The sequence below is a fragment of the Salmo salar genome, chromosome ssa03 (assembly GCF_905237065.1).
Source record: "Salmo salar chromosome ssa03, Ssal_v3.1, whole genome shotgun sequence".
NCBI lineage: Eukaryota > Metazoa > Chordata > Actinopteri > Salmoniformes > Salmonidae > Salmo > Salmo salar.
The window spans coordinates 84180933-84207785 of record NC_059444.1 but is presented as its reverse complement, the minus strand read 5'-3'; the positions used below and the strand labels follow the sequence as shown (position 1 = coordinate 84207785).

The following is a 26853-nucleotide window of genomic DNA, read 5'->3' as shown; positions in this document are numbered from 1 at the left end:
TATAGCTGTAGTTTTGGCTACACGGCTGGAAATGGTTAAACTCTGAGACTATCGATCACTACAGAATAAGAGCAAATCTTAGACGTATAATTACTAGTCTGCAGCTAGAAATTACGTAAGTCTAGAACGAGAACACCGACACCCGCCAAAGCATCTATGAGAACATTTCCGAATGGTACTCTGAAGTGTCTATTCTAACCACCTACAACCACAAGGACATGGTGACTTCTGGGAAGTTAACCAGAGACTCTCTGATGAACTAACTCTCCAGCAGACAGACAGGCGATTCCAACAGAGAAGACAACAATGACTTAGGGGTATAAATATATACACTGCAATTATTCTCGAATGAGCGGACGTTCATGTGCAAACGATTAGCATTTCAATGAATATAATTATCCACTGTGTGTAGTGAATCCATTTTGTCTCTCCCGCTCTTTCAGTCCCCACCCCTTTCCTTTGTTTACCAAGCTGTCATATTGGCTTTGTCCGCTAGGGACTTTTTCTTTGAATCATGTAGTAACCCAAATATCTACTGTTTGTTATGTAATTCTGTGTGATTATTTAGTTAGTTAGTAAATAAATAATTAAGTCAATTTGTATATCGCTGATTCATGATTTAGGGTTAGTGCAGATATCCAAGGGTTTGCGACATTCAGTAATGAGAACTGACAAGGAAATAATAATAATTTATTAATAGAAGACTGTAATTGATCAGAAATTAAAATATCTGAAGAGTTATATTTGGAAAATTATAACTGTAAATCTCAACATTTTCCGTGGTGCCCCGACTTCCTAGTTAATTAATGTTTACATGATTAGTTGAATCACGTAATAATTAAACCTAGAGAACTGATTTGATATAAATAAGTCTTCACATGTAATGATAGTCCAGACACGACACGGTGTAGATGCAAAATGGATACCAAAAACAAAAGACAGTCTATGGGAAATGCTCAACACTTTATGAATAACAAAGTAAGTTGTACTTGTGGCTTATATATTTATATTTTATTCCTGTCACACTAGTCGTCCTTGTGAAAGGCAACATATCTCGGGAAACACACACACCTTTATTTTTTTTATTTTTTATTTTATTTTATTATTTTTTTTAAATCGGAAGATTAAATCGGTATCGGCTTTTTTGGTCCTCTAATATGCGGTATCGGCGTTGAAAAATCGTAATCGGTCGACCTCTAATAGTCTACACTGATAGGATTCTCGAAAACGTCGGGAGAGCTACAGTCACAATGCATGGGTCCAATGCACCATCAGTGTTTTATAAAGCAACTGTCAAACTGTGTTGTTGAATGGTCAGCTTCTACAGAACCTTCAGACAGGACAGTAAAGGAAGAAAGAAATGGGTAGAGAAATAGAGAGAAAACAAAGAGGAGATGCATTGTGCAAGAGAAATACCTCAATACGTTCATCTTGCTCCCTATTCTTCCTGTGAAATGACTAGGGCCCTGGGAAAACCCACTTGTGGCTGACAATGTGCTGCTTTAAGCCTGAATGGAGCGTACGTACATAGAAACTACTACGTTTCCATTATCTGTTCCTTTGGAGAACGAGAGAGACAGAGAGAGATGACATTCCTTTATGAGAAGAAGAATAAAAAAAGGGCAGATGAGAGTCTGTGTGCAGCTCAACCCATCTGAACACAGACAAAGAGCGCCGAGAGAGATAGCGAGAGCGCCGAGAGAGATAGCGAGAGCGCCGAGAGAGAGAGGGAGAGAGAGCGGGAGAGAGAGAGGAAGAACACAAGAAACATTACTCACAGAAAACATTTGTCATCTTGAATCCTATTCCACCTGCTTTCCCTCCTAGGGACATTAATAATTCAGTCCCCAGAGAGGCCAGGGTGCCTACCTGACAGTAGGAGAGGGAGAAAGAGTGAGGAGAGGTGGAGAGAGAAGGGGATATGAGCTACTCTACCTTTTCCTGACAAATGGGGGAGTGGTGAAACAATATAAATACATTAGGCGATAGAGAGCGTGAGACAGAGATTACACAGACACACAAAGAATTCGAAAAAAAATCCAATTTTGATAATCTTCCATATCTATTGGGTGAAATACTATAGTGTGCAATCACAGCAGCAAGATTTGTGACCTGTTGCCACAAGGGCAGCTAGGGAAGAACAAACACCATTGTAAATACAACCCATATTTATTTTCCCTTTTGTACTTTAACCATTTGCACATCATTACAACAGTGTATATAGACATATGACATTTCATACAAAACTTTATTATTTTGGAACTTTTGTAAATGTAATGTTCACAGTAAATGTTTTGTTTTTTATCTATTTCACTTGCTTTGGCAATGCAAACATATGTTTCCCATGCCAATAAAGCCCCTTAAATTGAAATTGAATTGAGAGAGAGACAGGGAGAAATAAAGACAAAGGAAGAAATGCCTCATCTCTAAACGCAAGACACTAAAAACCTGACTCCACAAAGGGGCTCTCCATCCACATCAGCCCCTGATCAGTCCCCAGTGGACCCCAACATTCAGGCCTGGCTGATTCCTCCATTACTACCAGCAAGAAGCAAGAAGCAAAAAGCAATTAAGAAATAATGTTTCAGTTTGCTTCCTGAATTTAAATGAAGCACCCTTTGCAGAGTCATGCCGAGGAGCCCGTCAATGGGAATACCCACTCACCTAACTCTGCAGTTCAGATCTGAATGTGAGTACCCACTCACCTAACTCTGCAGTTCAGATCTGAATGTGAGTACCCACTCACCTAACTCTGCAGTTCAGATCTGAATGTGAGTACCCACTCACTAAAACTCTGCAGTTCAGATCCGAATGTGAGTACCCACTCACTAAAACTCTGCAGTTCAGATCTGAATGTGAGTACCCACTCACTAAAACTCTGCAGTTCAGATCTGAATGCGAGTACCCACTCACCAAACTCTGCAGGAGGTCAGAGTTTCAGGCAGTGGAAGGCCACCTGGAGAGGGGTCCTGTTGTGACTAGGGGCCAGGCACAGCTGAGGCCAGCTAAAAGCCCTTTCTCGCCCTACTCTAATAATGACATCATACTGTATGTTACACACCCAACCAATAATCAAAAAAAAAAAAGAAGCAGGAGAAAATATATCATGCACACCGTAATCAGACGCAATCTCAAGGTTTTCATTTGCTAAGCTTTCAGCTACTCTTTTAAAAGCCAAAGCCTGACAGAAATTGTATGACTGCTGGGAGTAAATAACAGCTTGCCTGATTACACCAGAGTACAAACTGGTCTTGAACACAATCACAGATCATTTTAATCTCTATCTGCACTCTTTTGTTGAGGAACGATTTGGAGAAATTGGACTGGACTTTTTTTGTTCGAAAAGATATGAAAGTATAGAAGAAAGAAATTGTGAAAGAGAAATGATAAAGGACTATCAAGCGTAATCAACTGAAGGCCATTTAATAATCATCATTTCCTTTTTGTGTGAGGGTATTATATTAGCAAGAACCAAATGAGCCTGTGTGAGATTGGCTGTGTGTGATTGGCTGTGCTTTAATCCTCTGTCATGTTCAGTCGTCACAAACCAAGAAAACCTTCCGAAACTGAGTGAAATGAGGAGGTACCCTCTGAACTTGTCCAATAAGAAACGCTTATTTTTGTTTTAAGTTTTGAAACTTTTTTCTACAGTGTGCCTTTCTGAACATAACCCTGACAACGGTGAACAGAAACAACCACACAACCTCTGTAAAAGTCAGTCCGGAGACTTGTTGACATTATTTTTTGCTAACCTCACAAGTCATCTTTCCAGCACAACTCTGATCACACCAGCAGGGCTAAGAAAGCAACATCAGCATTGTGCCGAGCTTATTAGCTCAACAGCCAGGATGTGTAGAACTGGAAATGTAATGTATCATATAGCATCAATCGCCTTCGATTAGAACGTAAACAATTTATTATTCTAAACCTCCCAAGCATGTGTATTGGCTGCTAAACATAAACGTGTAGACATACAGGTTTTTCACCACATCTCCTCTCCCTTTGTTCCAGTTTGTCACGTTGAGTGACTGTTTTATTATTCCATGATGCTGAATAGACATTTGATTGCCCATCTTCCAGGCTCCAATGACTGATGGAGCTGGTTTACTGCTGTTCACTCAGAGGAAAGACGAAACAACCTCAGGAGAGTCAAATAATATGATCTACACTACATTTACGGTTGAAGTCGGAAGTTTACATACACCTTAGCCAAATACATTTAAACTCAGTTTTTCACAATTCCTGACATTTAATCCATGTAAAAAATCCCTGTCTTAGGTCAGTTAGGATCACCACTTTATTTTAAGAAAGTGAAATGTCAGAATAATAGTAGAGAGAATGATTTCAGCTTTTATTTCTTTCATCACATTCCCAGTGGGTCAGAAGTTTACATACACTCAATTAGTATTTGGTAGCATTGCCTTGAAATTGAAACTTGGGTCAAACGTGTCGGGTAGCCTTTCACAAGCTTCCCACAATAAGAATTTTGGCCCCTTCCTCCTGACAGAGCTGGTGTAACTGAGTGAGGTTTTTAGGCCTCCTTGCTCGCACATGCTTTTTCAGTTCTGCCCACAAATTTTCTTTGGGATTGAGGTCAGGGCTTTGTGATGGCCACTCCAATACCTTGACTTTGTTGTCCTTAAGCCATTTTGCCACAACTTTGGAAGTATGCTTGGGGTCATTGTACATTTGGAAGACCCATTTGCGACCAAGCTTTAACTTCCTGACTGATGTCTTGAGATGTTGCTTCCATATATCCACATAATTTCCTGCCTCATGATGCCATCTATTTTGTTAAGTGCACCAGTCCCTCCTGCAGCAAAGCACCCCCACAACATGATGCTGCCACCCCCGTGCTTCGCGGTTGGGATGGTGTTCTTCGGCTTGCAAGCTTCCCCCTTTTTCCTCCAAACATAACGATGGTCATTATGGCCAAACAGTTCAATTTTTGTTTCATCAGACCAGAGGACATCTCCAAAAAGTATGATCTTTGTCCCATGTGCAGTTGCAAACCGTAGTCTGGCTTTTTTTTTTATTGTGGTTTTGGAGCAGTGGCTTCTTCCTTGCTGAGCAGCCTTTCAGGTCATGTCGATATAGGACTTGTTTTACTGTGGATATAGATACTTTTGTACCCGTTTCCTCCAGGTTCTTTGCTGTTGTTCTGGGATTGATTTGCACTTTTCGCACCAAAGTACGTTCATCTCTAGGAGACAGAACGCGTCTCCTTCCTGAGCAGTATGACGGCTGCGTGGTCCCATGGTGTTTATACTTGCATACTAATTGTTTGTACAGATGAACGTGGTACCTTCAGGCGTTTGGAACTTGCTCCCAAGGATGAACCAGACTTGTGGAGGTCTACAATTTCTTTTCTGAGGTCTTGGCTGATTTCTTTTGATTTCCCCATGATGTCAAGCAAAGAGGCACTGAGTTTGAAGGTAGGCCTTGAAATGCATCCACAGGTACACCTCCAATTGACTAAAATGATGTCAATTAGCCTATCAGAAGCTTCTAAAGCCATGACATCCTTTTCTGGAATTTCCCAAGCTGTTTAAAGGCACAGTCAATTAGTGTATGTAAACTTCTGACCCACTGGAATTGTGATACAGTGAATTATAAGTGAAATAATATGTCTAAACAATTGTTGGAAAAATTACTTGTGTCATGCACAAAGTAGATATCCTAACCGACTTGCCAAAACTATAGTTTGTTAACAAGAAATGTGTGGAGAGGTTGAAAAAAAACTTTTAATGACTCAAACCTAAGTGTATGTAAACCTCCGACTTCAACTGTAATAGAACATACTATACACAATGGAGCATCTCTCAGACAGCAGAGGGTTTAGAAAACCATGAATAAACAGACAGATGGAAGGCCGGACAGACATCTTGAGACACACACACAACAAACCTCTTGAAACACACACACACACACACACACACACACACACACACACACACACACACACACACACACACACACACACACACACACACACACACACACACACCTCTTGAGAAGAAGGCACTGATCATGAAGCTGAAGTTGATGGTTGCCACGGCGAAGACAAGCAGGAAGACAAAGACCAGGGTGGGGTCACTATAGGTCAACACAGCTCCATTAGGGCTCACCTAGAAAGGGCCAGGACAGGAAAGAACATCATTATCTTCATGAATACTAAACACATTGAATTGTGTCGCAACCCACCTCTCACATGCTCAGGGCCCACTTTGGGTCCCAAACCATGGTTTAAGAAACACTGCAGTTGACACTCATCTTTATTATGGTGCCTTCAGAAAGTATTCACACCCCTAGACCTTTTCCACATTTTGTTGTGTTACAGTCTGAATTAAAAATGGATTGAGATTGTTGTCACTGGCCTACACACAATATCCCATAATGTCAAAGAGGAATTGTTTTAGAATTGTTTACAAATTAATAAAAAATGAAAAAGAAGAAATGTCTTGAGTCAGTAAGTATTCAACCCCATTGTTATGGCAAACCTAACTCAGTTCAGAAGTAAACATTGGCTTAATCTTTCTGGCGCAGGCGTTCCGCTAGCGACCCACCTCGACAACATCCGGTGAAATTGCAGAGCACGAAATTCAAATTACAGAAATAGTAATATTTAACATTCATGAAAATACAAGTTTCATACATCAAAATAAAGCTTAACTTCTTGTTAATCCAGCCGCTGTGTCAGATTTTAAAAAGGCTTTACGGCAAAAGCACACCATGCGATTATCTGATGACAGCGCCCTCACACAAAAGCATTAAAAACATTTTTCAACCAGGCAGGTGTGCCACAAAAGTCCGAAATAACAATATAATAAATGGCTTACCTTTGAAGATCTTCTTCTGTTGGCACTCAAAAGGTCCCAGCTACATCACAAATGGTCCTTCTGTTCGATAAAGTCCTTCTTTATATCCCCAAAAACTCAGCTGGTGCGCTTCATTCAATAATCCACCGGTTTCCCTCCTTCAAAATGCATTCAAAATGAATCCCAAACATTACCAATAAACTTCTCCAAACAATTCAAACAACGTTTATAATCAAACCTCAGGTACCCTAATACGTAAATAAACGATAAAATTTAAGACAGAGAATCGTTATTGTCTTTACCGGAGATAAACAACAAAGAACACACTCTCATCCACGCGCATGAAAACACTACAGCCAAAATGGGAGCCACTTAGAAAAACTTCAAATTCTAGCTCATTTTTCCGAAAACAAGCCTGAAACTCTTTCTAAAGACTGTCGACATCTAGTGGAAGCCCTAGGAACTGCAATCTGGGAGGTTTTCGCCTCACATTAAACATGACAGCCATTGGAAACAGTGGTAGGCTGAAATTTGTATTTTTTGGGATGGTTTGTCCTCAGATTTTCACCTGCCATATCAGTTATTTTATACTCACAGACATTTTAACAGTTGTAGAAACTTTAGAGTGTTTTCTATCCAAATCTACCAATTATATGCATATCATAGCTTCTGGGCCTGAGTAACAGGCAGTTTACTTTGGGCACGCTTTTCATCCAGACGTCAAAATACTGCCCCCTAGCCCAAAGAGGTTTTAACAAGCCACATAATAAGTTGCATGGACTCTACAAAGACCAGGGAGGTTTTCCAATGACTACCATTGGTAGATGACATAAAAATCTAAAATAAAAGCAGACATTGAATATCCCGATTTTCTTTGAGCATGGTGGTTATTAATTACACCTTAATTAATCACTACAAAGATAGACGTCCTTCCTAACTCCGTTGCCAGAGAGGAAGGAAACCGCTCAGGGATCTTATCATGAGGCCAATGGTGACTTTAAAACAGTTACAGAGTTTAACCTCTCTCGGGTATGTGGGAGGAAATCGTCCCACCTAGTCAACACCCAGTGGAATCGAGTGGCGCGAAATTCAAAAACTTAAAAAATGCTATTACTTCAATTTCTCAAACATAAGACTATTTTACACCATTTTAAAGACAAGACTCGTTAATCTAACCACATTGTCCGATTTCAAAAAGGCTTTACAACGAAAGCAAAACATTAGCTTATGTCAGGAGAGTACCCAGCCAGAAATAATCACACACCCATTTTTCAAGCTAGCATATAATGTCACAAAAACCAAAACCACAGCTAAATGCAGCACTAACCTTTGATGATCTTCATCAGATGACACTCCTAGGACATTATGTTATACAATACATGCATGTTTTGTTCAATCAAGTTCATATTTATATCAAAAACCAGCTTTTTACATTAGCATGTGACGTTCAGAACTAGCAAACCTTACTGAAAACTTCCGGTGAATTTACTAAATTACTCACGATAGACGTTCACAAAAAACATAATTATTTTAAGAATTATAGATTTTTTTTATTTGATTTATTTCACCTTTATTTAACCAGGTAGGTAAGTTGAAACAAGTTCTCATTTACAATTGCGACCTGGCCAAGATAAAGCAAAGCAGTTCGACAACATACAAAAACAGAGTTACACATGGAGTAAAACAACATAGAATCAATGATACAGACTATATACAATGTGAGCAAATGATGTGAGATAAGGGAGGTAAAGGCAAAAAAGGCCATGGTGGCAAAGTAAATAAAGTATAGCAAGTAAAACACTGGAATGGTAGATTTGTAATTTGAAGAAAGTTCAAAGTTAAAATATAAATAATATGGTGCAAAGGAGCAAAATAATAAATAAAATAAATAAATACAGTAGGGGAAGAGGTAGTAGTTTGGGCTAAATTATAGATGGGCTATGTACAGGCGCAGTGATCTGGGAGCTGCTCTGATAGCTGGTGCTTAAAGCTAGTAAGGGAGATAAGTGTTTCCAGTTTCAGAGATTTTTGTAGTTCGTTCCAGTCATTGGCAGCAGAGAACTGGAAGGAGAGACGACCAAAAGAGGAGTTGGCTTTAGGGGTGACCAGAGAGATATACCTGCTGGAGCGCGTGCTACAGGTGGGTGCTGCTATGGTGACCAGTGAGCGGAGATAAGGGGGGACTTTACCTAGCAGGGTCTTGTAGATAACCTGGAGCCAATGTGTTTGTTGACGATTATGAAGCGAAGGCCAGCCAACGAGAGCGTACAGGTCGCAGTGGTGGGTAGTATATGGGGCTTTGGTGACAAAACGGGTGGCACTGTGATAGACTGCATCCAGCTTGTTGAGTAGGGTATTGGAGGCTATTTTGTAAATGACATCGCCGAAGTCGAGGATTGGTAGGATGGTCAGTTTTACGAGGGTATGTTTGGCAGCATGAGTGAAGGATGCTTTGTTGCGAAATAGGAAGCCAATTCTAGATTTAACTTTGGATTGGAGATGATTGATGTGAGTCTGGAAGGAGAGTTTACAGTCTAACCAGACACCTAGGTATTTGTAGTTGTCCACAAATTCTAAGTCAGAACCGTCCAGAGATGTGATGCTGGACAGGCGGGCAGGTGCAGGCAGCGATCGGTTGTAGAGCATGCATTTAGTTTTACTTGTATTTAGGAGCAGTTGGAGACCACGGAAGGAGAGTTGTATGGCATTGAAGCTCGTCTGGAGGGTTGTTAACAGTGTCCAAAGAAGCGCCAGAAGTATACAGAATTGTGTCGTCTGCGTAGAGGTGGATCAGAGATTCACCAGCAGCAAGAGCGACATCATTGATGTATACAGAGAAAAGAGTTGGCCCAAGAATTGAACCCTGTGGTACCCCCATAGAGACTGCCAGAGGTCCAGACAGCAGGCCCTCCGATTTGACACACTGAACTCTATCAGAGAAGTAGATGGTGAACCAGGCGACGCAATCGTTTGAGAAACCAAGGCTACTGAGTCTGCCGATGAGGATGTGGTGATTAACAGAGTCAAAAGCTTTGGCCAGGTCAATGAATACGGCAGTACAGTATTGTTTCTTATCGATGGCGGTTACGATGTCGTTTAGGACCTTGAGCGTGGCTGAGGTGCACCCATGACCAGCTCTGAAACCAGATTGCATAGCGGAGAGGGTGCGGTGGGATTCGAAATGGTCGGTAATCTTTTTGTTGACTTGGCTTTCGAAGACCTTAGAAAGGCAGGGTAGGATGGATATAGGTCTGTAGCAATTTGGGTCAAGAGTGTTACCTCCTTTGAAGAGGGGGATGACAGCAGCTGCTTTCCAATCTATGGGAATCTCAGACGACACGAAAGAGAGGTTGAACAGGCTAGTAATAGGGGTTGCAATAATTTCGGCAGATAATTTTAGAAAGAAAGGGTCCAGATTGTCAAGCCCAGCTGATTTGTAGGGGTCCAGATTTTGCAGCTCTTTCGGAACATCAGCTGAATGGATTTGGGAGAAGGAGAAATGGGGGAGGCTTGGGCGAGTAGCTGTGGGGGGTGCAGTGCTGTTGAATGCAGTAGGGGTAGTTAGGTGGAAAGCATGGCCAGCCGTAGAAAAATGCTTATTGAAATTCTCAATTATAGTGGGCTTATCGGTGGTGACAGAGTTTCCTATCCTCAGTGCAGTGGGCAGTTGGGAGGAGGTGTTCTTATTCTCCATGGACTTTACAATGTCCCAGAACTTTTTAGAGTTTGAGTTGCAGGAAGCAAATTTCTGTTTGAAAAAGCTAGCCTTGGCGTTTCTAACTGCCTGTGTGTATTGGTTTCTAACTTCCCTGAAAAGTTGCATATCGCGGGGGCTGTTCGATGCTAATGCAGAACGCCACAGGATATTTTTGTGTTGGTTAAGGGCAGTCAGGTCTGGGGAGAACCAAGGGCTATATCTGTTCCTGGTTCTAAATTTCTTGAAAGGGGCATGCTTATTTAAGATGGTGAGGAAGGCATTTTTTTTAAATAACCAGGCATCCTCTACTGACTGGAAGAGGTCAATATCCTTCCAGGATACCAGGGCCAGGTCGATTAGAAAGGCTTGCTCGTTGAAATGTTTCAGGGAGCGTTTGACAGTGATGTGTGGAGGTCGTTTGACCGCTGACCCATTACGGGTGCAGGCAATGAGGCAGTGATCGCTGAGATCTTGGTTGAAAACAGCAGAGGTGTATTTAGAGGGCACGTTGGTTAGGATGATATCTATGAGGGTGCCAGTGTTTGCGGCTTTGGGGTTGTACCTGGTGGGTTCATTAATAATTTGTGTGAGATTGAGGGCGTCAAGCTTGGATTGTAGGATGGCTGGGGTGTTAAGCATGTCCCAGTTTAGGTCACATAGTAGCACGAGCTCTGAAGATAGATGGGGAGCAATCAGGTCACATATGGTGTCCAGAGCACAGCTAGGGGCCGAGGGGGGTCTATAGCAGGCGGCGACGGTGAGAGACTTGTTTTTGGAGAGGTGGATTTTTAAAAGTAGAAGTTCAAATTGTTTGGGTACAGACCTGGATAGCAGGACAGAGCTCTGCAGGCTATCTCAGCAGTAGATTGCAACATCGCCCCCTTTGGTCGTTCTATCTTGTCTGAAAACGTTGTAGTTAGGGATGAAGATTTCAGAGTTTTTGGTGGACTTCCTAAGCCTAGATTCAGACACAGCTAGGACATCCGGGTTGGCAGAGTGTGCTAAAGCAGTGAACAAAACAAACGAGGAGGAGGCTTCTAATGTTAACATGCATGAAACCAAGGCTATTACGGTTACAGAAGTCATCAAAAGAGAGCGCCTGGGGAGTAGGAGTGGAGCCAGGCACTGCAGGGCCTGGATTCACCTCTACATCCCCAGAGGAGCAGAGAAGAATGAGTATGAGGGTACGGCTAAAAGCTATAAGAATTGGTCGTCTGTGACATCCAGAATAGAGAGAAAAAGGAGCAGGTTTCTGGGGGCGATAAAATAGCTTCAAGGTATAATGTACAGACAAAGGTATGGTGGGATGTGAATACAGAGGAGGTAAACCTAGGCATTTAGTGATGATGAGAGAGATATTGTCTCTAGAAACATCATTGAAACCAGAAGATGTCATAGCATGTGTGGGTGGAGGAACTGAGAGGTTGGATAAGTTATAATGAGCAGGGCTAGAGGCTCTACAGTGAAATAAGCCAATAAACACTAACCAGAACAGCAATGGACATGGCATATTGACATTAAGGAGAGGCATGCTTAGCCGAGTGATCAAAGGGTCCAGTGAGATTCAGACAGCTAGCCGGGCCATAGGTAGCAAGCTGGTGGAAGATGGAGGGAGGTCTGTTTTTAGCCACCTCGTGCGTTTCCGTCAGTGGGTTAGTGGGGTTCCGTGTGGAAGGGGGGACCAGTCCAAGTTGGCAAAATAGTTAGTTATAGTGGCCCAAGAAAAGTGTCCGATAGACCAATTCAGATCGCAGCCGATAAGACAGCTAACGATTAGTGGGCCGCAGATGGGCGATCAGGTTACGACGCGACGGAGGGGCCAGTTGGATAATTCCCTCGGGCAGATAACGTCGGTGGTCCAGTCGTGAAGGCCCGATGGGGCTCCGCATCGGCAGTAAAACGGGTCAGGATAGGTGATTGTAGCCCAGGAGACACTTCAGCTGGCTAGCTCAGGAAAAGCCCACGAGTGGCTGACGGAACTCTTCAGCTGGCTAGCTCCGGAATAATGTGTGTTAATTCCGGGACCGACGTTGCCAATAGTCACTCAGGTAGCAGCTAGTTAGCTGCAAGATCCAGGTGTAAATGTCCAGAGCCTGCGGTATAAAAAGGGGAAAGGAGAGAAAATAGGTCCGGTTTGCTCTGGTCTGAGTCGCGCTGTACAAAAACTGGCGATAGCTTTTCGAGCTAATGGATAGCTGAGGACAGCTAACCGTGGCTAGCTGAACTCCAACGTTAGCCAGTGAAAATGGCTAACCTCTGACTAGCTTCTGTTGTGGATTTCAGATTTGAGGTAAATAATACTTTATTTTTTAAATTTCGTGAGGTGGGTTGCAGGAGAGTGCTTTGAGGTTGAGTTTTTAGAAGAAAAAATGTAAAAAGATATGCAAAGAAAAATATGTAAATATATATATACACGGGACACGACAAGAGGAGGGTAAAGGACGTCTGAACTGCTACGCCATCTTGGATATATTGACTACAGACCTACTGATAGACTATATAGACTACAGAACTCCTTTATGCAATCGCGGTGGCAGATTTTAAAATAGCTTTTCGGAAAAAAGAACATTTTGCAATATTCTGAGTAGATAGCTCGCCATCACGGGCTAGCTAATTGTACACCCACCAAGTTTGGCGTTCACTAAACTCAGAATTACTATAAGAAAAATTGGATTACCTTTGCTGTTCTTCGTCAGAATGCACTCCCAGGACTTCTACTTCAACCACAAATGTTGTTTTGGTTCAAAATAATCCATAGTTATGTTCAAATATCCTCTGTTTTGTCCGTGCGTTCAGATCCCTATCTGAACGGTGACGCGCGGACGAATGTCGTGACAAAATTTTTCCAAATATTCCATTACCGTACTTCGAAGCATGTCAAACGCTGTTTAAAATCAATTTTTATGCAATTTCTCTCGTAAAATAGCGATAATATTCCGACCGGGAGACGTTTTCGTTCAAAGACTAAAAGAAGAAAATGGACTCTTCACGTGCACGCGCGCACCCGTGTCATTGTTCTCAGATCGACCACTATCCAAATCCCTACTGTTTTTCAGCCAGGGACTGCAGAGTCATCATTCCCCGTTCTGGCGCCTTCTGAGAGCCTATGGGAGCCCTAGAAAATGTCACGTTACAGCAGAGATCCTCTGTTTTCGATAAAGAGGCTATAGAAGGCCAAGAAATGGTCAGAGAGGGCACTTCCTGTATAGAATCTTCTCAGGTTTTGGCCTGCCATATGAGTTCTGTTATACTCACAGACACCATTCAAACAGTTTTAGAAACTTTAGGGTGTTTTCTATCCAAATCAAACAATTATATGCATATTCTAGTTTCTGGGCAGGAGTAATAACCAGATTAAATCGGGTACGTTTTTTATCCGGACGTGAAAATACTGCCCCCTACCCAAGAGAGGATAATGGCTGTGATAGGAGAAAATGTAGGAAGACTCACAGCTGTAATTGCTGACAAAGTACTGACTCAGGGGTGTGAATACTTATGTAGATTAAATATTTCTGTATTTCATTTTCAATATATGTGCAAATATTTCTAAAAACATGTTTTCACTTCGTCATGATTGGGAATTGTATATAGATGGTGAGAAAAAAAATCTAGTCAATCAATTTTGAATTTAGGCACTGTATATAAAACGTATTTAGCCAGGTAGTGTTGAGGACACTCATCTTTATTATATCAACCTTATTCAGCCAGGTAGTGCTAGTCAGAGACATTCTCTTGACGTGACCTCGTTAGTCAAGAGGTGGACAGTTGAAAAAAAACAAGTGAGAATGAAGAATCATGCCCCTCCTCAAAGCAATAGAAAGAAAATACATAACAGTTATGTATAGTGCAAACTCACCTTGATGCAGAAGAGCAGCGTGACGAAGAACATGGAGATGGAGAGGAAGAGGAAGAACATGAGGAACCAGGCCGTCCAGTGCAGCCAGTTACTGAGGCCCATCATCCGCATGTACTCCTGTAGAGAGTAAGTAGAGTGAGATTGACAGTTTGCTTGACTGACAGGTAATCCACCACCTCACCCCTCACCCACCTTGAGCTTCCTCTCCTTCTCCTGCACCACGGCCCTCACGATGTTCAGCGAGGTATAGGTGAGGCTGAGCACCAGGAGGAGGGGCAGCTGGTTCTGGATGGCCAGGATGAACACGTCGTAGATGAACGGCGGGAAGGGGAATCGGCGGAGGACCACCCGGGTGTGGGAGAGGAGCCAGGCTGCTCCTGTGCTGTTATAGGAACGCATGATGGCCCGGTTGACCGCATGCTGCACTGCCAGGAAGCCCTCGCGGAAGTAACCTACAGAGAGGAACCAGGTTATGTTAGAATAACTGCATCCCAATTCTCACAATGTGGGCCCTTGTGCATTCCTCCCCATGGATCAGTGCAAACATGGGCTACAGCCTAGGGAGTTTCTTTAATCAGTCTCCTGACAATGTTAGTCTGTGAAACCCAAGTCATGTTTTCCTGTTTGCTTATGGCAGAATACAGCTCAATCAGTTCAGTGTTAGTGCCAGCATCAGTCTGTGGTGGTATGTAAACAGCTACAAAGAATACAGATGAAAACTCTCTCGGTAGGTAGGGTGGTCTACAGCTTATCATGAGATACTCTACCTCAGGCGAGCAATAGCTCGAGACTTCCTTAGATATCATGCACCAGCTGTTGTTTACAAAAATATAGTACCCCGCCCCTTGTCTTACCAGACGCCTATGTTCTATCCTGCCGGTACAGTGTAATACCAGCCAGCTGTATGTTGATAATGTCGTCGTTCAGCCACGACTCCGTGAAGCACAAGATGTTACAGTTTTTAACCTCTCTCGGGTATGTGGGACGAAATCGTCCCACCTAGTCAACAGCCAGTGGAATCGAGTGGCGCGAAATTCCAAAACCTTAAAAATGCTATAATTCAATTTCTCAAACATATGACTATTTTACACCATTTTAAAGACAAGACTCTCGTTAATCTAACCACATTGTCCGATTTCAAAAAGGCTTTACAGCGAAAGCAAAACATTGGATTATGTCAGGAGAGTACCCAGCCAGAAATAATCACACACCCATTTTTCAAGCTAGCATATAATGTCACAAAAACCAAAACCACAGCTAAATGCAGCACTAACCTTTGATGATCTTCATCAGATGACACTCCTAGGACATTATGTTATACAATACATGCATGTTTTGTTCAATCAAGTTCATATTTATATCAAAAAACAGCTTTTTACATTAGCATGTGACATTCAGAACTAGCAAACATACCGAAAACTTCCGGTGAATTTACTAAATTACTCACGATAAACGTTCACAAAAAACAACAATTATTTTAAGAATTATAGATACAGAACTCCTTTATGCAATCGCGGAGTCAGATTTTAAAATAGCTTTTCGGCAAAAGTACATTTTGCAATATTCTGAGTAGATAGCTCGCCATCACGGGCTAGCTAATTTGACACCCACCAAGTTTGGCGTTCACTAAACTCAGAATTATTATAAGAAAAATTGGATTACCTTTGCTGTTCTTCGTCAGAATGCACTCCCAGGACTTCTACTTCAACCACAAATGTTGTTTTGGTTCAAAATAATCCATAGTTATGTTCAAATATCCTCTGTTTTGTCCGTTCGGTTGTCCGTGCATTCAGGTCCCTATCCGAACGGTGACGCGCGGACGCATGTCGTGACAAAAAATTTCTTCCCCGTAACTCGCCGATTTTATTCTCCAAAGATTGCACGTTTGCTAGCAGAGTGGAGGGAAGTGGGATTTCTTCGATCACCTACGAATTCTCAGATGGCAGCCCGACCTTCGGCCCCTAATTCTACGCCTCCTCTTCACGCAGATCACGGGGATCGGGGCCTGTTCCCGAGGAAGCAGTATATCCTTTGCGTCAGGCTCGTCAGAGTCATGAAAGGAAAAAAAGGATTCTGCTAGTCCGTGGTGAGTAATCGCAGTCCTGTGGTCTAGAAGTTATTTTCGGTCATAAGAGACGGTAGCGGCAACATTATGTACAAAATAAGTAAAACAATTTGTTACAAACAACGCAAATAAACAAACAAACAAAACTATCGGCTGGAGCCAAGTAAAAACGTCTGCCTTCTTCTCCGGCGCCATCTTACTAGGGCCCATTCTCGGCGTCTATACCTTGGGCCCATTGTTTTTCCTGTTCATGTCATACTGTATACTGGTGGGAAAAAAATCATCTAGTATGACACTCTTCCATTGCCATGGAGATAAACAGGAAATGAGGACTCATTCTGACCTTTTTACCAGATCATTCCTTAACCCCACCAGAAGTTCATATTAACATATACTGATCTGAAAATGATGACAACAGCTACTCACTGAACAATCTGAACTGATTAAGGGATAGATGGCATTAAGAGGCAGGAGGTAGGCCTCAGTAATGATGAACCCTTCTAAATTTGTATCCATATTTAAAATTCATGAATTCTGACTGAAACTCTTTGTGGTTATTGTCATGTAGACTGGAATGGTTTCCTCTAGGCGAGCCTCGGGCCATATTCATTAGGCACCAATTTTGTATTTTTTTTAACACAAACATTTTCGTAAATGTTTTCCATTGTGTGCTTTAATAAATATGACCCTGATATCTCCCATTAGAGACACATTAACACAGCCACTTCATTTGAGATCAAAGGTCTGGCTCAGTAGAGGACACCAGAACGCCAGCTCTCTTCTGTTCTCATCACTCGCTCATCATCTCTTCCTCTTTTGGGAGTCAGAATATTGACATAGCTTCAAAGCGGAAGGAGGAAGGGAATCAAAAGGGCAGGGTCTAAGATGGAGGATCTGGAGCCATGAGCAAAGAGATGGGGGCAAATCTCAACATCCTATTCTCTATTTAATACACTACTTGTTATGCAACCACCATCACCACCATCGTTTCTGGATATATTCTGGAAAATGTAAAAAAAAACATATCCGAGTCATCACCAAATTTATCAGAGAGAGAAGTGAATACATATGGATGGACAAAAAAAAAGAAAAGTTTCCCAATGATGAAGGCAAAGCTCTGAAAAATACCATTTGGGTCAGAAAGGTAGTGTGACAAGGGGGTATCACTAGATTACAGGGCTCAGCCAAACACTGTTGCCCTGTGACACAGAGTAAGGGTTGCCATGGGAACACAGCGGGAGCAAGGAGGAAAGGTTATCTTTCAAGGGGCTGTGCAAATAGCTAAAGCTCTCCAATCGAGTGTGTGATCTGTGAACACGAGATAATGACAGTGCACCTGACTGCGGCAGTTTGTTAAACCCTCCTGTGTAGGAGTACAGGTTTACATTTTATATTGTATATGCCACTTACGGGTCACTTTATGCAAAGTAGAGTTGTGTTTAATAAAAATAAAAAAGTGTTTGTCATGCTTCAGACAGCTACTGTCTCTCCACACACACAAACTCCTTCCTCTGGTATCTGGCTCTGATCCACTGTTCCCGAAGGAGCCTGCAGAAACACTTGGTGTTTGTTTACTATATTTACTGTGTTTATGCTTGAAAAGATTCACTGTCAATAATGTCTCATTAACCAACATGGATGACAGATCAGGGTGGTGTTCATTAGGGCACGCAACAGAAAATGTTTTGCAACGGAATACAAAAAGGAGTATTTCTTATTGGACCAGTCCAGAAAGTTCCTCCTTGTTTCAGTCCGTTTGGTGCCTAATGAACACAACCCTGGAGTTCTCATCCAGTGAGTGTATAATGATGTACTTATCTTTTAAATATTATAAATATTATATTGCTCCTCTGTCCTGTCAAATAATCAGGATTGCCAAGTCAAAATATTTTTATTACAGAAATGATTGGAATGGACGGTCACCCATAAACATATTTTGACACCCTTCTCTCCAATTCCCTCTGCCTCGCTCTGAATTTATCATTCCCATTCCACGTCTTCTTCCCGCCCTCACCACCCTCGTCTTTCACCACTTTCCCTCACTATCTCTCTTCGCTCTGTCTGTCTTATCAGTAATCCATCTTAACATGTACACAGGCAATATGAACAGGCAAACACAAACATATGAAGCCTGAGAGAGAGAGAGAGAGAGAGAGAGAGAGAGAGAGAGAGAGAGAAAAATAATATATATATATATATATATTAATTATCATCCTCATGGGGGCCGGAAATCCCTCAAAGTCCCCACAAGGATAGTAAAACAAGGAACATTCTCCATTGTGGGGACATTACCCACCTCCTCATGAGTACAAAGGCTATGTTAAGCTTAAGGGTTAAGTTTAGGGTTACAATTAGGGTTACAATTAGGGTTAGGGTACAGGCTCACCAGGCGTGCCCCCCTGGAGGTCGTACTGCTCCCTGGGCCCGGGCAGTTGGAAGAGGGGGAACAAGTTGAGGGTGTGCCAGTCAAAGTCATTGTTGATGTTTAGCTCAGACTTCTCCTTGGCCGGGGCATTACGGGGACTAAAGCTGAACCGCAGGTGGTAGCTGACCTGTAGGGGATAGGAGGAGGAGAGGAGGGAGGGAGAGAAAGAGAGAGAGTAAAAGAGAAAAAGACATTATGAACAACTGGAAGAGTATATTTTCTTTTTGTAGATGTGAAAGATCAGATGATGTATATTGATCCACCACCATCTACCTCTCTGCCCACCACACACCTAATCAACACATTCCACTGACACAGACAGACTGGCCCTCTCTCTGCACTACTCAGACAGACAGACACAGCCTCTCTCTGTACTACTCAGACATCTTAATGATCTCAGGCCCAGTGTCTATCAGCTCAGTCTGCTCAGGACTGACTGACCACAGGTCTCACTAAAAGACAGATGGAAAGAGGCAGAGAGAGAAGGAGAATGAGAGAGATCAAGAAAGAGGGAAAATAAAAAGAGCAATAGAAAAGAAGACACAACATAGTATGATTCATCTCCCAACAGGCCCTGGTCAAAAGTAGTGCACTATATAGGGAATAGCGTGCCATTTTGGGACACAACCAAGTTCTCCATCCAACCATCAGAGCGAGCTGTGAGTGAGCCTCTTTCATGTAAAACAGGGTCCAGTTTCATAAACCTGTGAGTGAGACTAACTGCATGAGATAAGCAATAGTGTGTGATGTGTCCAACCTCAAAAATATGTTGCATAAAGCCTACTTCCTTTTTCTATATTTGTTCTTTTTTTACTGCATCAGGATGCATCAGAATAGTATACACAGAGCGTTTCACCCACCAACTTTTGGGAGAGGGTGACAGAGTTAAATCTCCATAGGGAGGATGGTGTCCATCAACCCAGCCAGGGAATTCTCCTCTCTTTTTCCTGACTTCCATCCAGCAGGTCATTCCTGCTGCACAGGTTAAAAAAAACACTGGAGCTTTAGCATTTGGTGTGTCGAGGTCTGCCACTTTCTGTCCAATTAGGTCATTTCTGTAGAATATTTATGTCTCTATAGGCAACCCCTTTTGGCTCAAGAGCACCCTCAGATGCAAAAGTTCTGTATAGCCTCAAACTAGGAGGAAATACTAAAGTATGGTTAAAGGTTAGCATGTCAAGGATTTGGCTGGACTGCAGGTGACTCCAGGATTATTGTATTTGAATGAGGGGAAATAATACTGTCAGTGAGAACCAGATGCTTTCATATGTAAACAAAGAGCTGATTCAGGATTCAAGGTTCAAGTAGGGTGACCACATGTCCCAGATTGTGCGGGACAGTCCTGCATTTTGGCCTTACGTCCCGCAACCAAACAATCATGTCCCACATTTTACCAACAAATGAAAACATCACTAATTTAGAAAAAAAGGTACATTTGTCACATATTTCAGTCAGACGTCCTATTCATTTGTTGAGAAGTGACATTCCAACCGGTCTTGTTTGAAGTCACGTTGAGCTTACGACAAGATAAATATCAAGGATGTGGTGCTGGTGATGTTAAACACTTCTCCAGTCGTTGTCGAGATCTGATATTATGCGCAACGCAAGAAGAGACGTAGGCCAATGTCATATCATCAACCAATCACATTTGTCAAATCCTTTCGGGCTAAATTCCAGCTAAACTTGGAGAGGACTGTTAACTACTAACAAAGTGTGTGTAACGAAGCGCTACTAATGTAAGTAAATAGTCATATTAGACAAAGATTTAAGGTCATTTTGTCAAACTTATGAGGCTGTCCATGCTCATTAGTTGCTCATTCAACATATCCCTAAGACAAACCAGCAATGATTCCTTGGCAAAATATTCCCAGATTTTGTGTGAGGAAAAAAGTGTAGGCAAGGTACACTTCAATTAGTTCGATCGGTGCTGCGGTAGGGAGATGTGTGTGCCTGTGTGTGGAAAAATGATTCAGGTGTATGCTTACACTGTCCCACGAATGTCCCGTAAAATCATACCATTGTCCTGCTTTTGGGCATTTTAAAATGTGCTCACCCTAGGTTAAAGTGCAGTGAAGCTGACTGGTCACACACATAGTGTAATTTATTTTTTATTTCACCTGTATTTAACCAGGTAGGCTAGTTGAGAACAAGTTCTCATTTACAACTGCGACCTGGCCAAGATATAGCAAAGCAGTGCAACACAAACAACAACACAGAGTTACACATGGAATAAACAAAACAAACATACAGTCAATAATACAATAGAACAAGTCTATATACAGTGTGTGCAAATGAGGTAGGTTAAGAGAGGTACGGCAATAAATAGGCCATAGTGGCAAAATATTTACAATATAGCAATTAAACACTGGAGTGATAGATGTGCAGAAGATGAGTGTGCAAGAAGAGATACTGAGGTGCAAAGGAGCAAAATAAATAAAATAAATAACAGTATGGGGATGAGGTAGTTGGATAGGCTATTTACAGATGGGCTATGTACAGGTGCAGTGATCTGTGAGCTGCTCTGACAGCTGGTGCTTAAAGCTAGTGAGGAAGATATGAGTCTCTAGCTTCAGTGATTTTTGCAGTTCGTTCCAGTCATTGGCAGCAGAGAACTGGAAGGAAAGGCGGCCGAAGGAGGAATTGGCTTTGGGGGTGACCAGTGAAATATACCTGCTGGAGCGCGTGCTACGGGTGGGTGCTGCTATGGTGACCAGTGAGCTGAGATAAGGTGGGGCTTTACCTTGCAAAGACTTGTAGATGACCTGGAGCCAGTGGGTTTGGCGACGAATATGAAGCGAGGGCCAGCCAACGAGACCATACAGGTCGCAGTGGTGGGTGGTATATGGGGCTTTGGTGACAAAACGGATGGCACTGTGATAGACTGCATCCAATTTGCTGAGTAGAGTGTTGGAGGCTATTATGTAAATGACATCGCCGAAGTCAAGGATCGGTAGGATGGTCAGTTTTACGAGGGTATGTTTGGCAGCATGAGTGAAGGATGCTTTGTTGTGAAATAAGATGCCGATTCTAGATTTAATTTTGGATTGGAGATGCTTAATGTGAGTCTGGAAGGAGAGTTTACCGTCTAACCAGACACCTAGGTATTTGTAGTTGTTCACATATTCTAAGTCAGAACCGTCCAGAGTAGTGATGCTGGACAGGCGGGCAGGTGTGGCAGCGATCGGTTGAAGAGCATGCATTTAGTTTTACTTGCATTTAAGAGCAGTTGGAGGCCACGGAAGGAGAGTTGCATGGCATTGAAGCTCGTCTGGAGGTTAGTTAACCTGTTGGGGCTAGGGGGCAGTATTTGCACGGCCGGATAAAAAACGTACCCGATTTAAACTGGTTACTACTCTTGCCCAGAAACGAGAATATGCATATAATTAGTAGATTTGGATAGAAAACACTCTAAAGTTTCTAAAACTGTTTGAATGGTGTCTGTGAGTATAACAGAACTAAGGCTTCCATTGGCTCTCAGAAGGCGCCAGAAAGTGGAATGACGTCTCTCCAGTCTCTGGGCTAAGTACAGCAGCTCTGTTTGTTACTGGTCAGGCTGAGAACAGTGACACTGGAGATGGGCATTCATGTGAATTCTCCATGTTTTTCTTTCTCTCTTTGAACGAATACAACGTTGCCCGGTTGGAATATTATCGCTATTTTACGTTAACCTGTTCGGGGTAGGGGGCAGTATTGACACGGCCGGATAAAAAAACGTACCCGATTTAATCTGGTTACTACTCCTGCCCAGTAACTAGAATATGCATATAAGTATTTGCTTTGGATAGAAAACACCCTAAAGTTTCTAAAACTGTTTGAATGGTGTCTGTGAGTATAACAGAACACATATGGCAGGCAAAAACCTGAGAAGATTCCATACAGGAAGTGGCCTGTCTGACAAGTTGTTGTTCATCTTGGCTCTTTTTATTGAAGACTGAGGATCTTTGCTGTTACGTGACACTTCCTACGGCTCCCATAGGCTTTCAGAGCCCGGGAAAAAGCTGAACGATATCGAGGCAGCCCCAGGCTGAAACACATTATCGCTTTTGGCAAGTGGCCGATCAGAGGACAATGGGCTTAGGCGCGTGTCCGAGTCGACCCCATGCTTTATTTTCTTTCGTCTGTTTACCTAAATGCAGATTCCCGGTCGGAATATTATCGCTTTTTTTACGAGAAAAATGGCATAAAAATGGATTTAAACAGCGGTTGACATGCTTCGAAGTACGATAATGGAATATTTTGAATTTTTTTGTCACGAAATGCGCCATGCTCGTCACCCTTCTTTACCCTTTCGGATAGTGTCTTGAACGCACGAACAAAACGCCACTATTTGGATATAACAATGGATTATTTGGGACCAAACCAACATTTGTTATTGAAGTAGAAGTCCTGGGAGTGCATTCTGACGAAGAACACCAAAGGTAATCAAACTTTTCTAATAGTAAATCGGAGTTTGGTGAAGGCTAAACTTGCTGGGTGTCTAAATAGCTAGCCCTGTGATGCCGGGCTATCTACTCAGAATATTGCAAAATGTGCTTTCACCGAAAAGCTATTTTAAAATCTGACATATCGAGTCCATAGACGAGTTCTGTATCTATAATTCTTAAAATAATTGTTATGCTTTTTGTGAACGTTAATCGTGAGTAATTTAGTAAATTCACCGGAAGTTTGCGGGGGGTATGCTAGTTCTCAACGTCACATGCTAATGTAAAAAGCTGGTTTTTGATATAAATATGAACTTGATTGAACAAAACATGCATGTATTGTATAACATAATGTCCTAGGTGTGTCATCTGATGAAGATCAAAGGTTAGTGCTGCATTTAGCTGTCTTCTGGGTTTTTGTGACATTATATGCTAGCTTGAAAAATGGGTGTCTGATTATTTCTGGCAGGGTACTCTCCTGACATAATCTAATGTTTTGCTTTCGCTGTAAAGCCTTTTTGAAATCGGACAGTGTGGTTAGATTAACGAGAGTCTTTCAAATGGTGTAAAATAGTCATATGTTTGAGAAATTGAAGTTATAGCATTTATGAGGTATTTGTATTTCGCGCCACGCGATTCCACTGGCTGTTGAATAGAGTGGGACGCTAGCCCAGGAAAGTTAATCAGAACAGTTTTATCAGCTGTGCTAACATTATTGCAAAAAGGTTTTCTAATGATCAATTCCCCTTTTAAAATTATAAACTTGGATTAGCTAACACAACGTGGCATTGGAACACAGGAGTGATGGTTGCTGATAGCGTCCCACCTTGCCCAGGGAGGTTAACACAGTGTCCAAAGAAGGGCCAGAAGCATACAGAATGATGTCGTCTGCGTAGAGGTGGATCAGAGAATCACCAGCAGCAAGAGCGACATCACTGATGTATACAGAGAAAAGAGTCAGCCCGAGGTTTCAACCCTGTGGCACCCCCATAGAGATTGCCAGAGGTCCAGACAACAGGTCCTCCAATTTGACACACTGAACTCTATCTGAGAAGTAGTTGGTAAACCAGGCGAAGCAGTCATTTGAGAAACCAAGGACGTTGAGTCTGCCGATAAGAATGTGTTGATTGACAGAGTCGAAAGCCTTGGCCAGGTCGATGAATACAGCTGCACAGTATTGTCTCTTATCAATGGCGGTTATGATATCATTTAGGACCTTGAGCGTGGCTGAGGTGCACCCATGACCAGCTCGGAAACCAGATTACATAGTGGAGAAGGTACGGTAGGATTCGAAATGGTCGGTGATCTGTTTGTTAACTTGACTTTCGAAGACCTTGGCAGGGTAGGATAGATATAGGTCGGTAGCAGTTTGGGTCTAGAGTGTCTACCCCGTTGAAGAGGGGGATGACCGCGGCAGATTTCCAATCTTTGGGGATCTCAGATGCTACGAAAGAGAGGTTGAACAGGTTAGTATTAGGGGTTGCAACAATTTCTGAGAATAATTTTAGAAAGAGAGGGTGTAGATTGTCTAGCCCGGCTGATTTGCATGGGTCCAGATTTTGCAGCTCTTTCAGAACATCGGCTATCTGGATTTGGGTGAAGGAGAAATGGGGGAGGCTTGGGCAAGTTGCTGTGGGGGGTGCACGGCTGTTGACCAGAGTAGGGGTAGCCAGGTGGAAAGCATGGCCAGCCGTAGAAAAATGCTTATTGAAATTCTCAATTATCGCGGATTTATCGGTGGTGACAGTGTTTCCTAGCCTCAGTGCAGTGGGCAGCTGGGAGGAGGTGCTCTTATTCTCCATGGACTTTACAGTGTCCCAGGACATTTTGGAGTTTGTGCTACAGGATGCAAATTTCTGTTTGAAAAAGCTAGCCTTAGCTTTCCTAACTGCCCGTGTATATTGGTTCCTGACTTACCTGAAAAGTTGCATATCGCGGGGGCTATTAGATGCTAATGCAGTACACCACAGGATGCTTTTGTGCTGGTCAAGGGCAGTCAGGTCTGGAGTGAACCAAGGGCTATATCTGTTCCTGGTTCTACATTTTTTGAATGGGGCATGCTTATTTAAGATGGTGAGGAAAGCACTTTTAAAGAGCAACCAGGCATCCTCTACTGACGAAATGAGGTCAATATCCTTTCAGGATACCCGGGCCAGGTCGATTAGAAAGGCCTGCTCGCTGAAGTGTTTTAAGGAGCGTTTGACAGTGATGAGGGGTGGTCGTTTGACCGCAGACCCATTACGGACGCAGGCAATGAGGCAGTGATCGCTGAGATCCTGGTTGAAGAGAGCAATAAATGCATGTGTTAATAAATAATAAATGCATGTGTTACCTATCTTTCAACACCACATCCACGTGGTTCAGCAGGTTGGTTGAGGTTTTCCCCCTCTATCCAGCAAGGAGAGGATTCAGATAGTCTTTCCCAGTTCGTCCAAATACGCTCACTGTCATGCATCTCATCTACCTTCTACCCGTTCCCTCACCCCGTCCCTTCCCAGTCTCGAAGCCTGCATCTCTCCTTCACCAATAATGAATGAATAAACTAAGAAACAATTTATTGGTTTGTTAGAAAACGGGCAGGCGTACAGCGCAACAATCGATTGGTCAACATTTTTAAACGCGTATTTTTCCATATATAGACACACCCTATGTGTTTTACTAAAATCATTGAGTTTGTCTGATGCTTTAAGCACACTGATGAAATAAGACAAATTACTGAAGAGGGAGCCAGAGATCAAGATAACCAGGAAAAAAAGATAAAAAACCTGACCCGACCATTCTCCTCCCGCTCCTGCTGGCTTTCGCAGATTCCGCCCTTACTCTCTTCAAGTTTCCGGTAATAGGCCAATTTATCTTAATATTTCTACCGATCTGCATGCCAGTTATGGTTATGTGGAACTGTTTCATTTAATTTATAAATACGCCTTTGTATCTCTAAATCATTGTCATGTGTTTAATCATAATTCTATTAAAATCTAAGTGAAAATGATACAAACCTAAAAAGTAACTTATTTTGCCATTGCCAACTATGTAAAAATAACTTATATAAAGCCAACAAATAAAAACATTGCAGCCTGAAGGTAGAAAATATCCTGATAAAAAATAAATATAGAAAATCACATTGGCTACATGGCCTGTCTGCAACTAACTTGAAACATTGTATCAACTATTAACTTGGGTCTGGCACAAGCTTAACAAACTTGCAACATTGTATAAAATATTCTGTGCCTTCTGTGCCAGTGTGCTCGAGACAGACAGCTGCAGGCTATTTCCGCAAAGGATAATAAGTAATCAGGTAGGCCTATTTTATGACGTTTCGACTGGATCAGAGCATGATATTTTTCCCTTTCACACTGAGTGGTTATTGAAAGGGAGGGAACTGGAATGATTTTTCAAATACATTGAGGAACTATTGTAATTCTCAATGGACGTAAAAACAGAGTTCGTTTGCTTGCTATTTGAGGTGAAGAAAACATGACTTTGAGAAGCTCCACAGCTCATTAATGGTGGTGTGTTAAGGCAATCAGAAATAATATCAGATCCCCCAAATGGGCACATTTCTATGCCTACA

General features: G+C 42.3%; 1 protein-coding gene across 2 annotated transcripts in view; it reads right to left on the bottom strand.

Annotated features, from left to right (window-relative positions):
- The window catches only part of LOC106593499 (phospholipid-transporting ATPase ABCA3), a 112316-nt gene that overhangs the window by 55417 nt on the left and 30046 nt on the right, over positions 1–26853 (bottom strand). For both annotated transcript variants that reach the window (XM_045715660.1, XM_045715661.1), the window contains exons 5-8: positions 18823–18988; positions 14564–14823; positions 14372–14488; positions 6008–6128 (exon numbers count right to left, since the gene is read on the bottom strand). In XM_045715660.1, coding sequence (XP_045571616.1) covers positions 6008–6128; positions 14372–14488; positions 14564–14823; positions 18823–18988 — 664 coding nt within the window. The remainder of the gene's footprint in view (positions 1–6007; positions 6129–14371; positions 14489–14563; positions 14824–18822; positions 18989–26853) is intronic.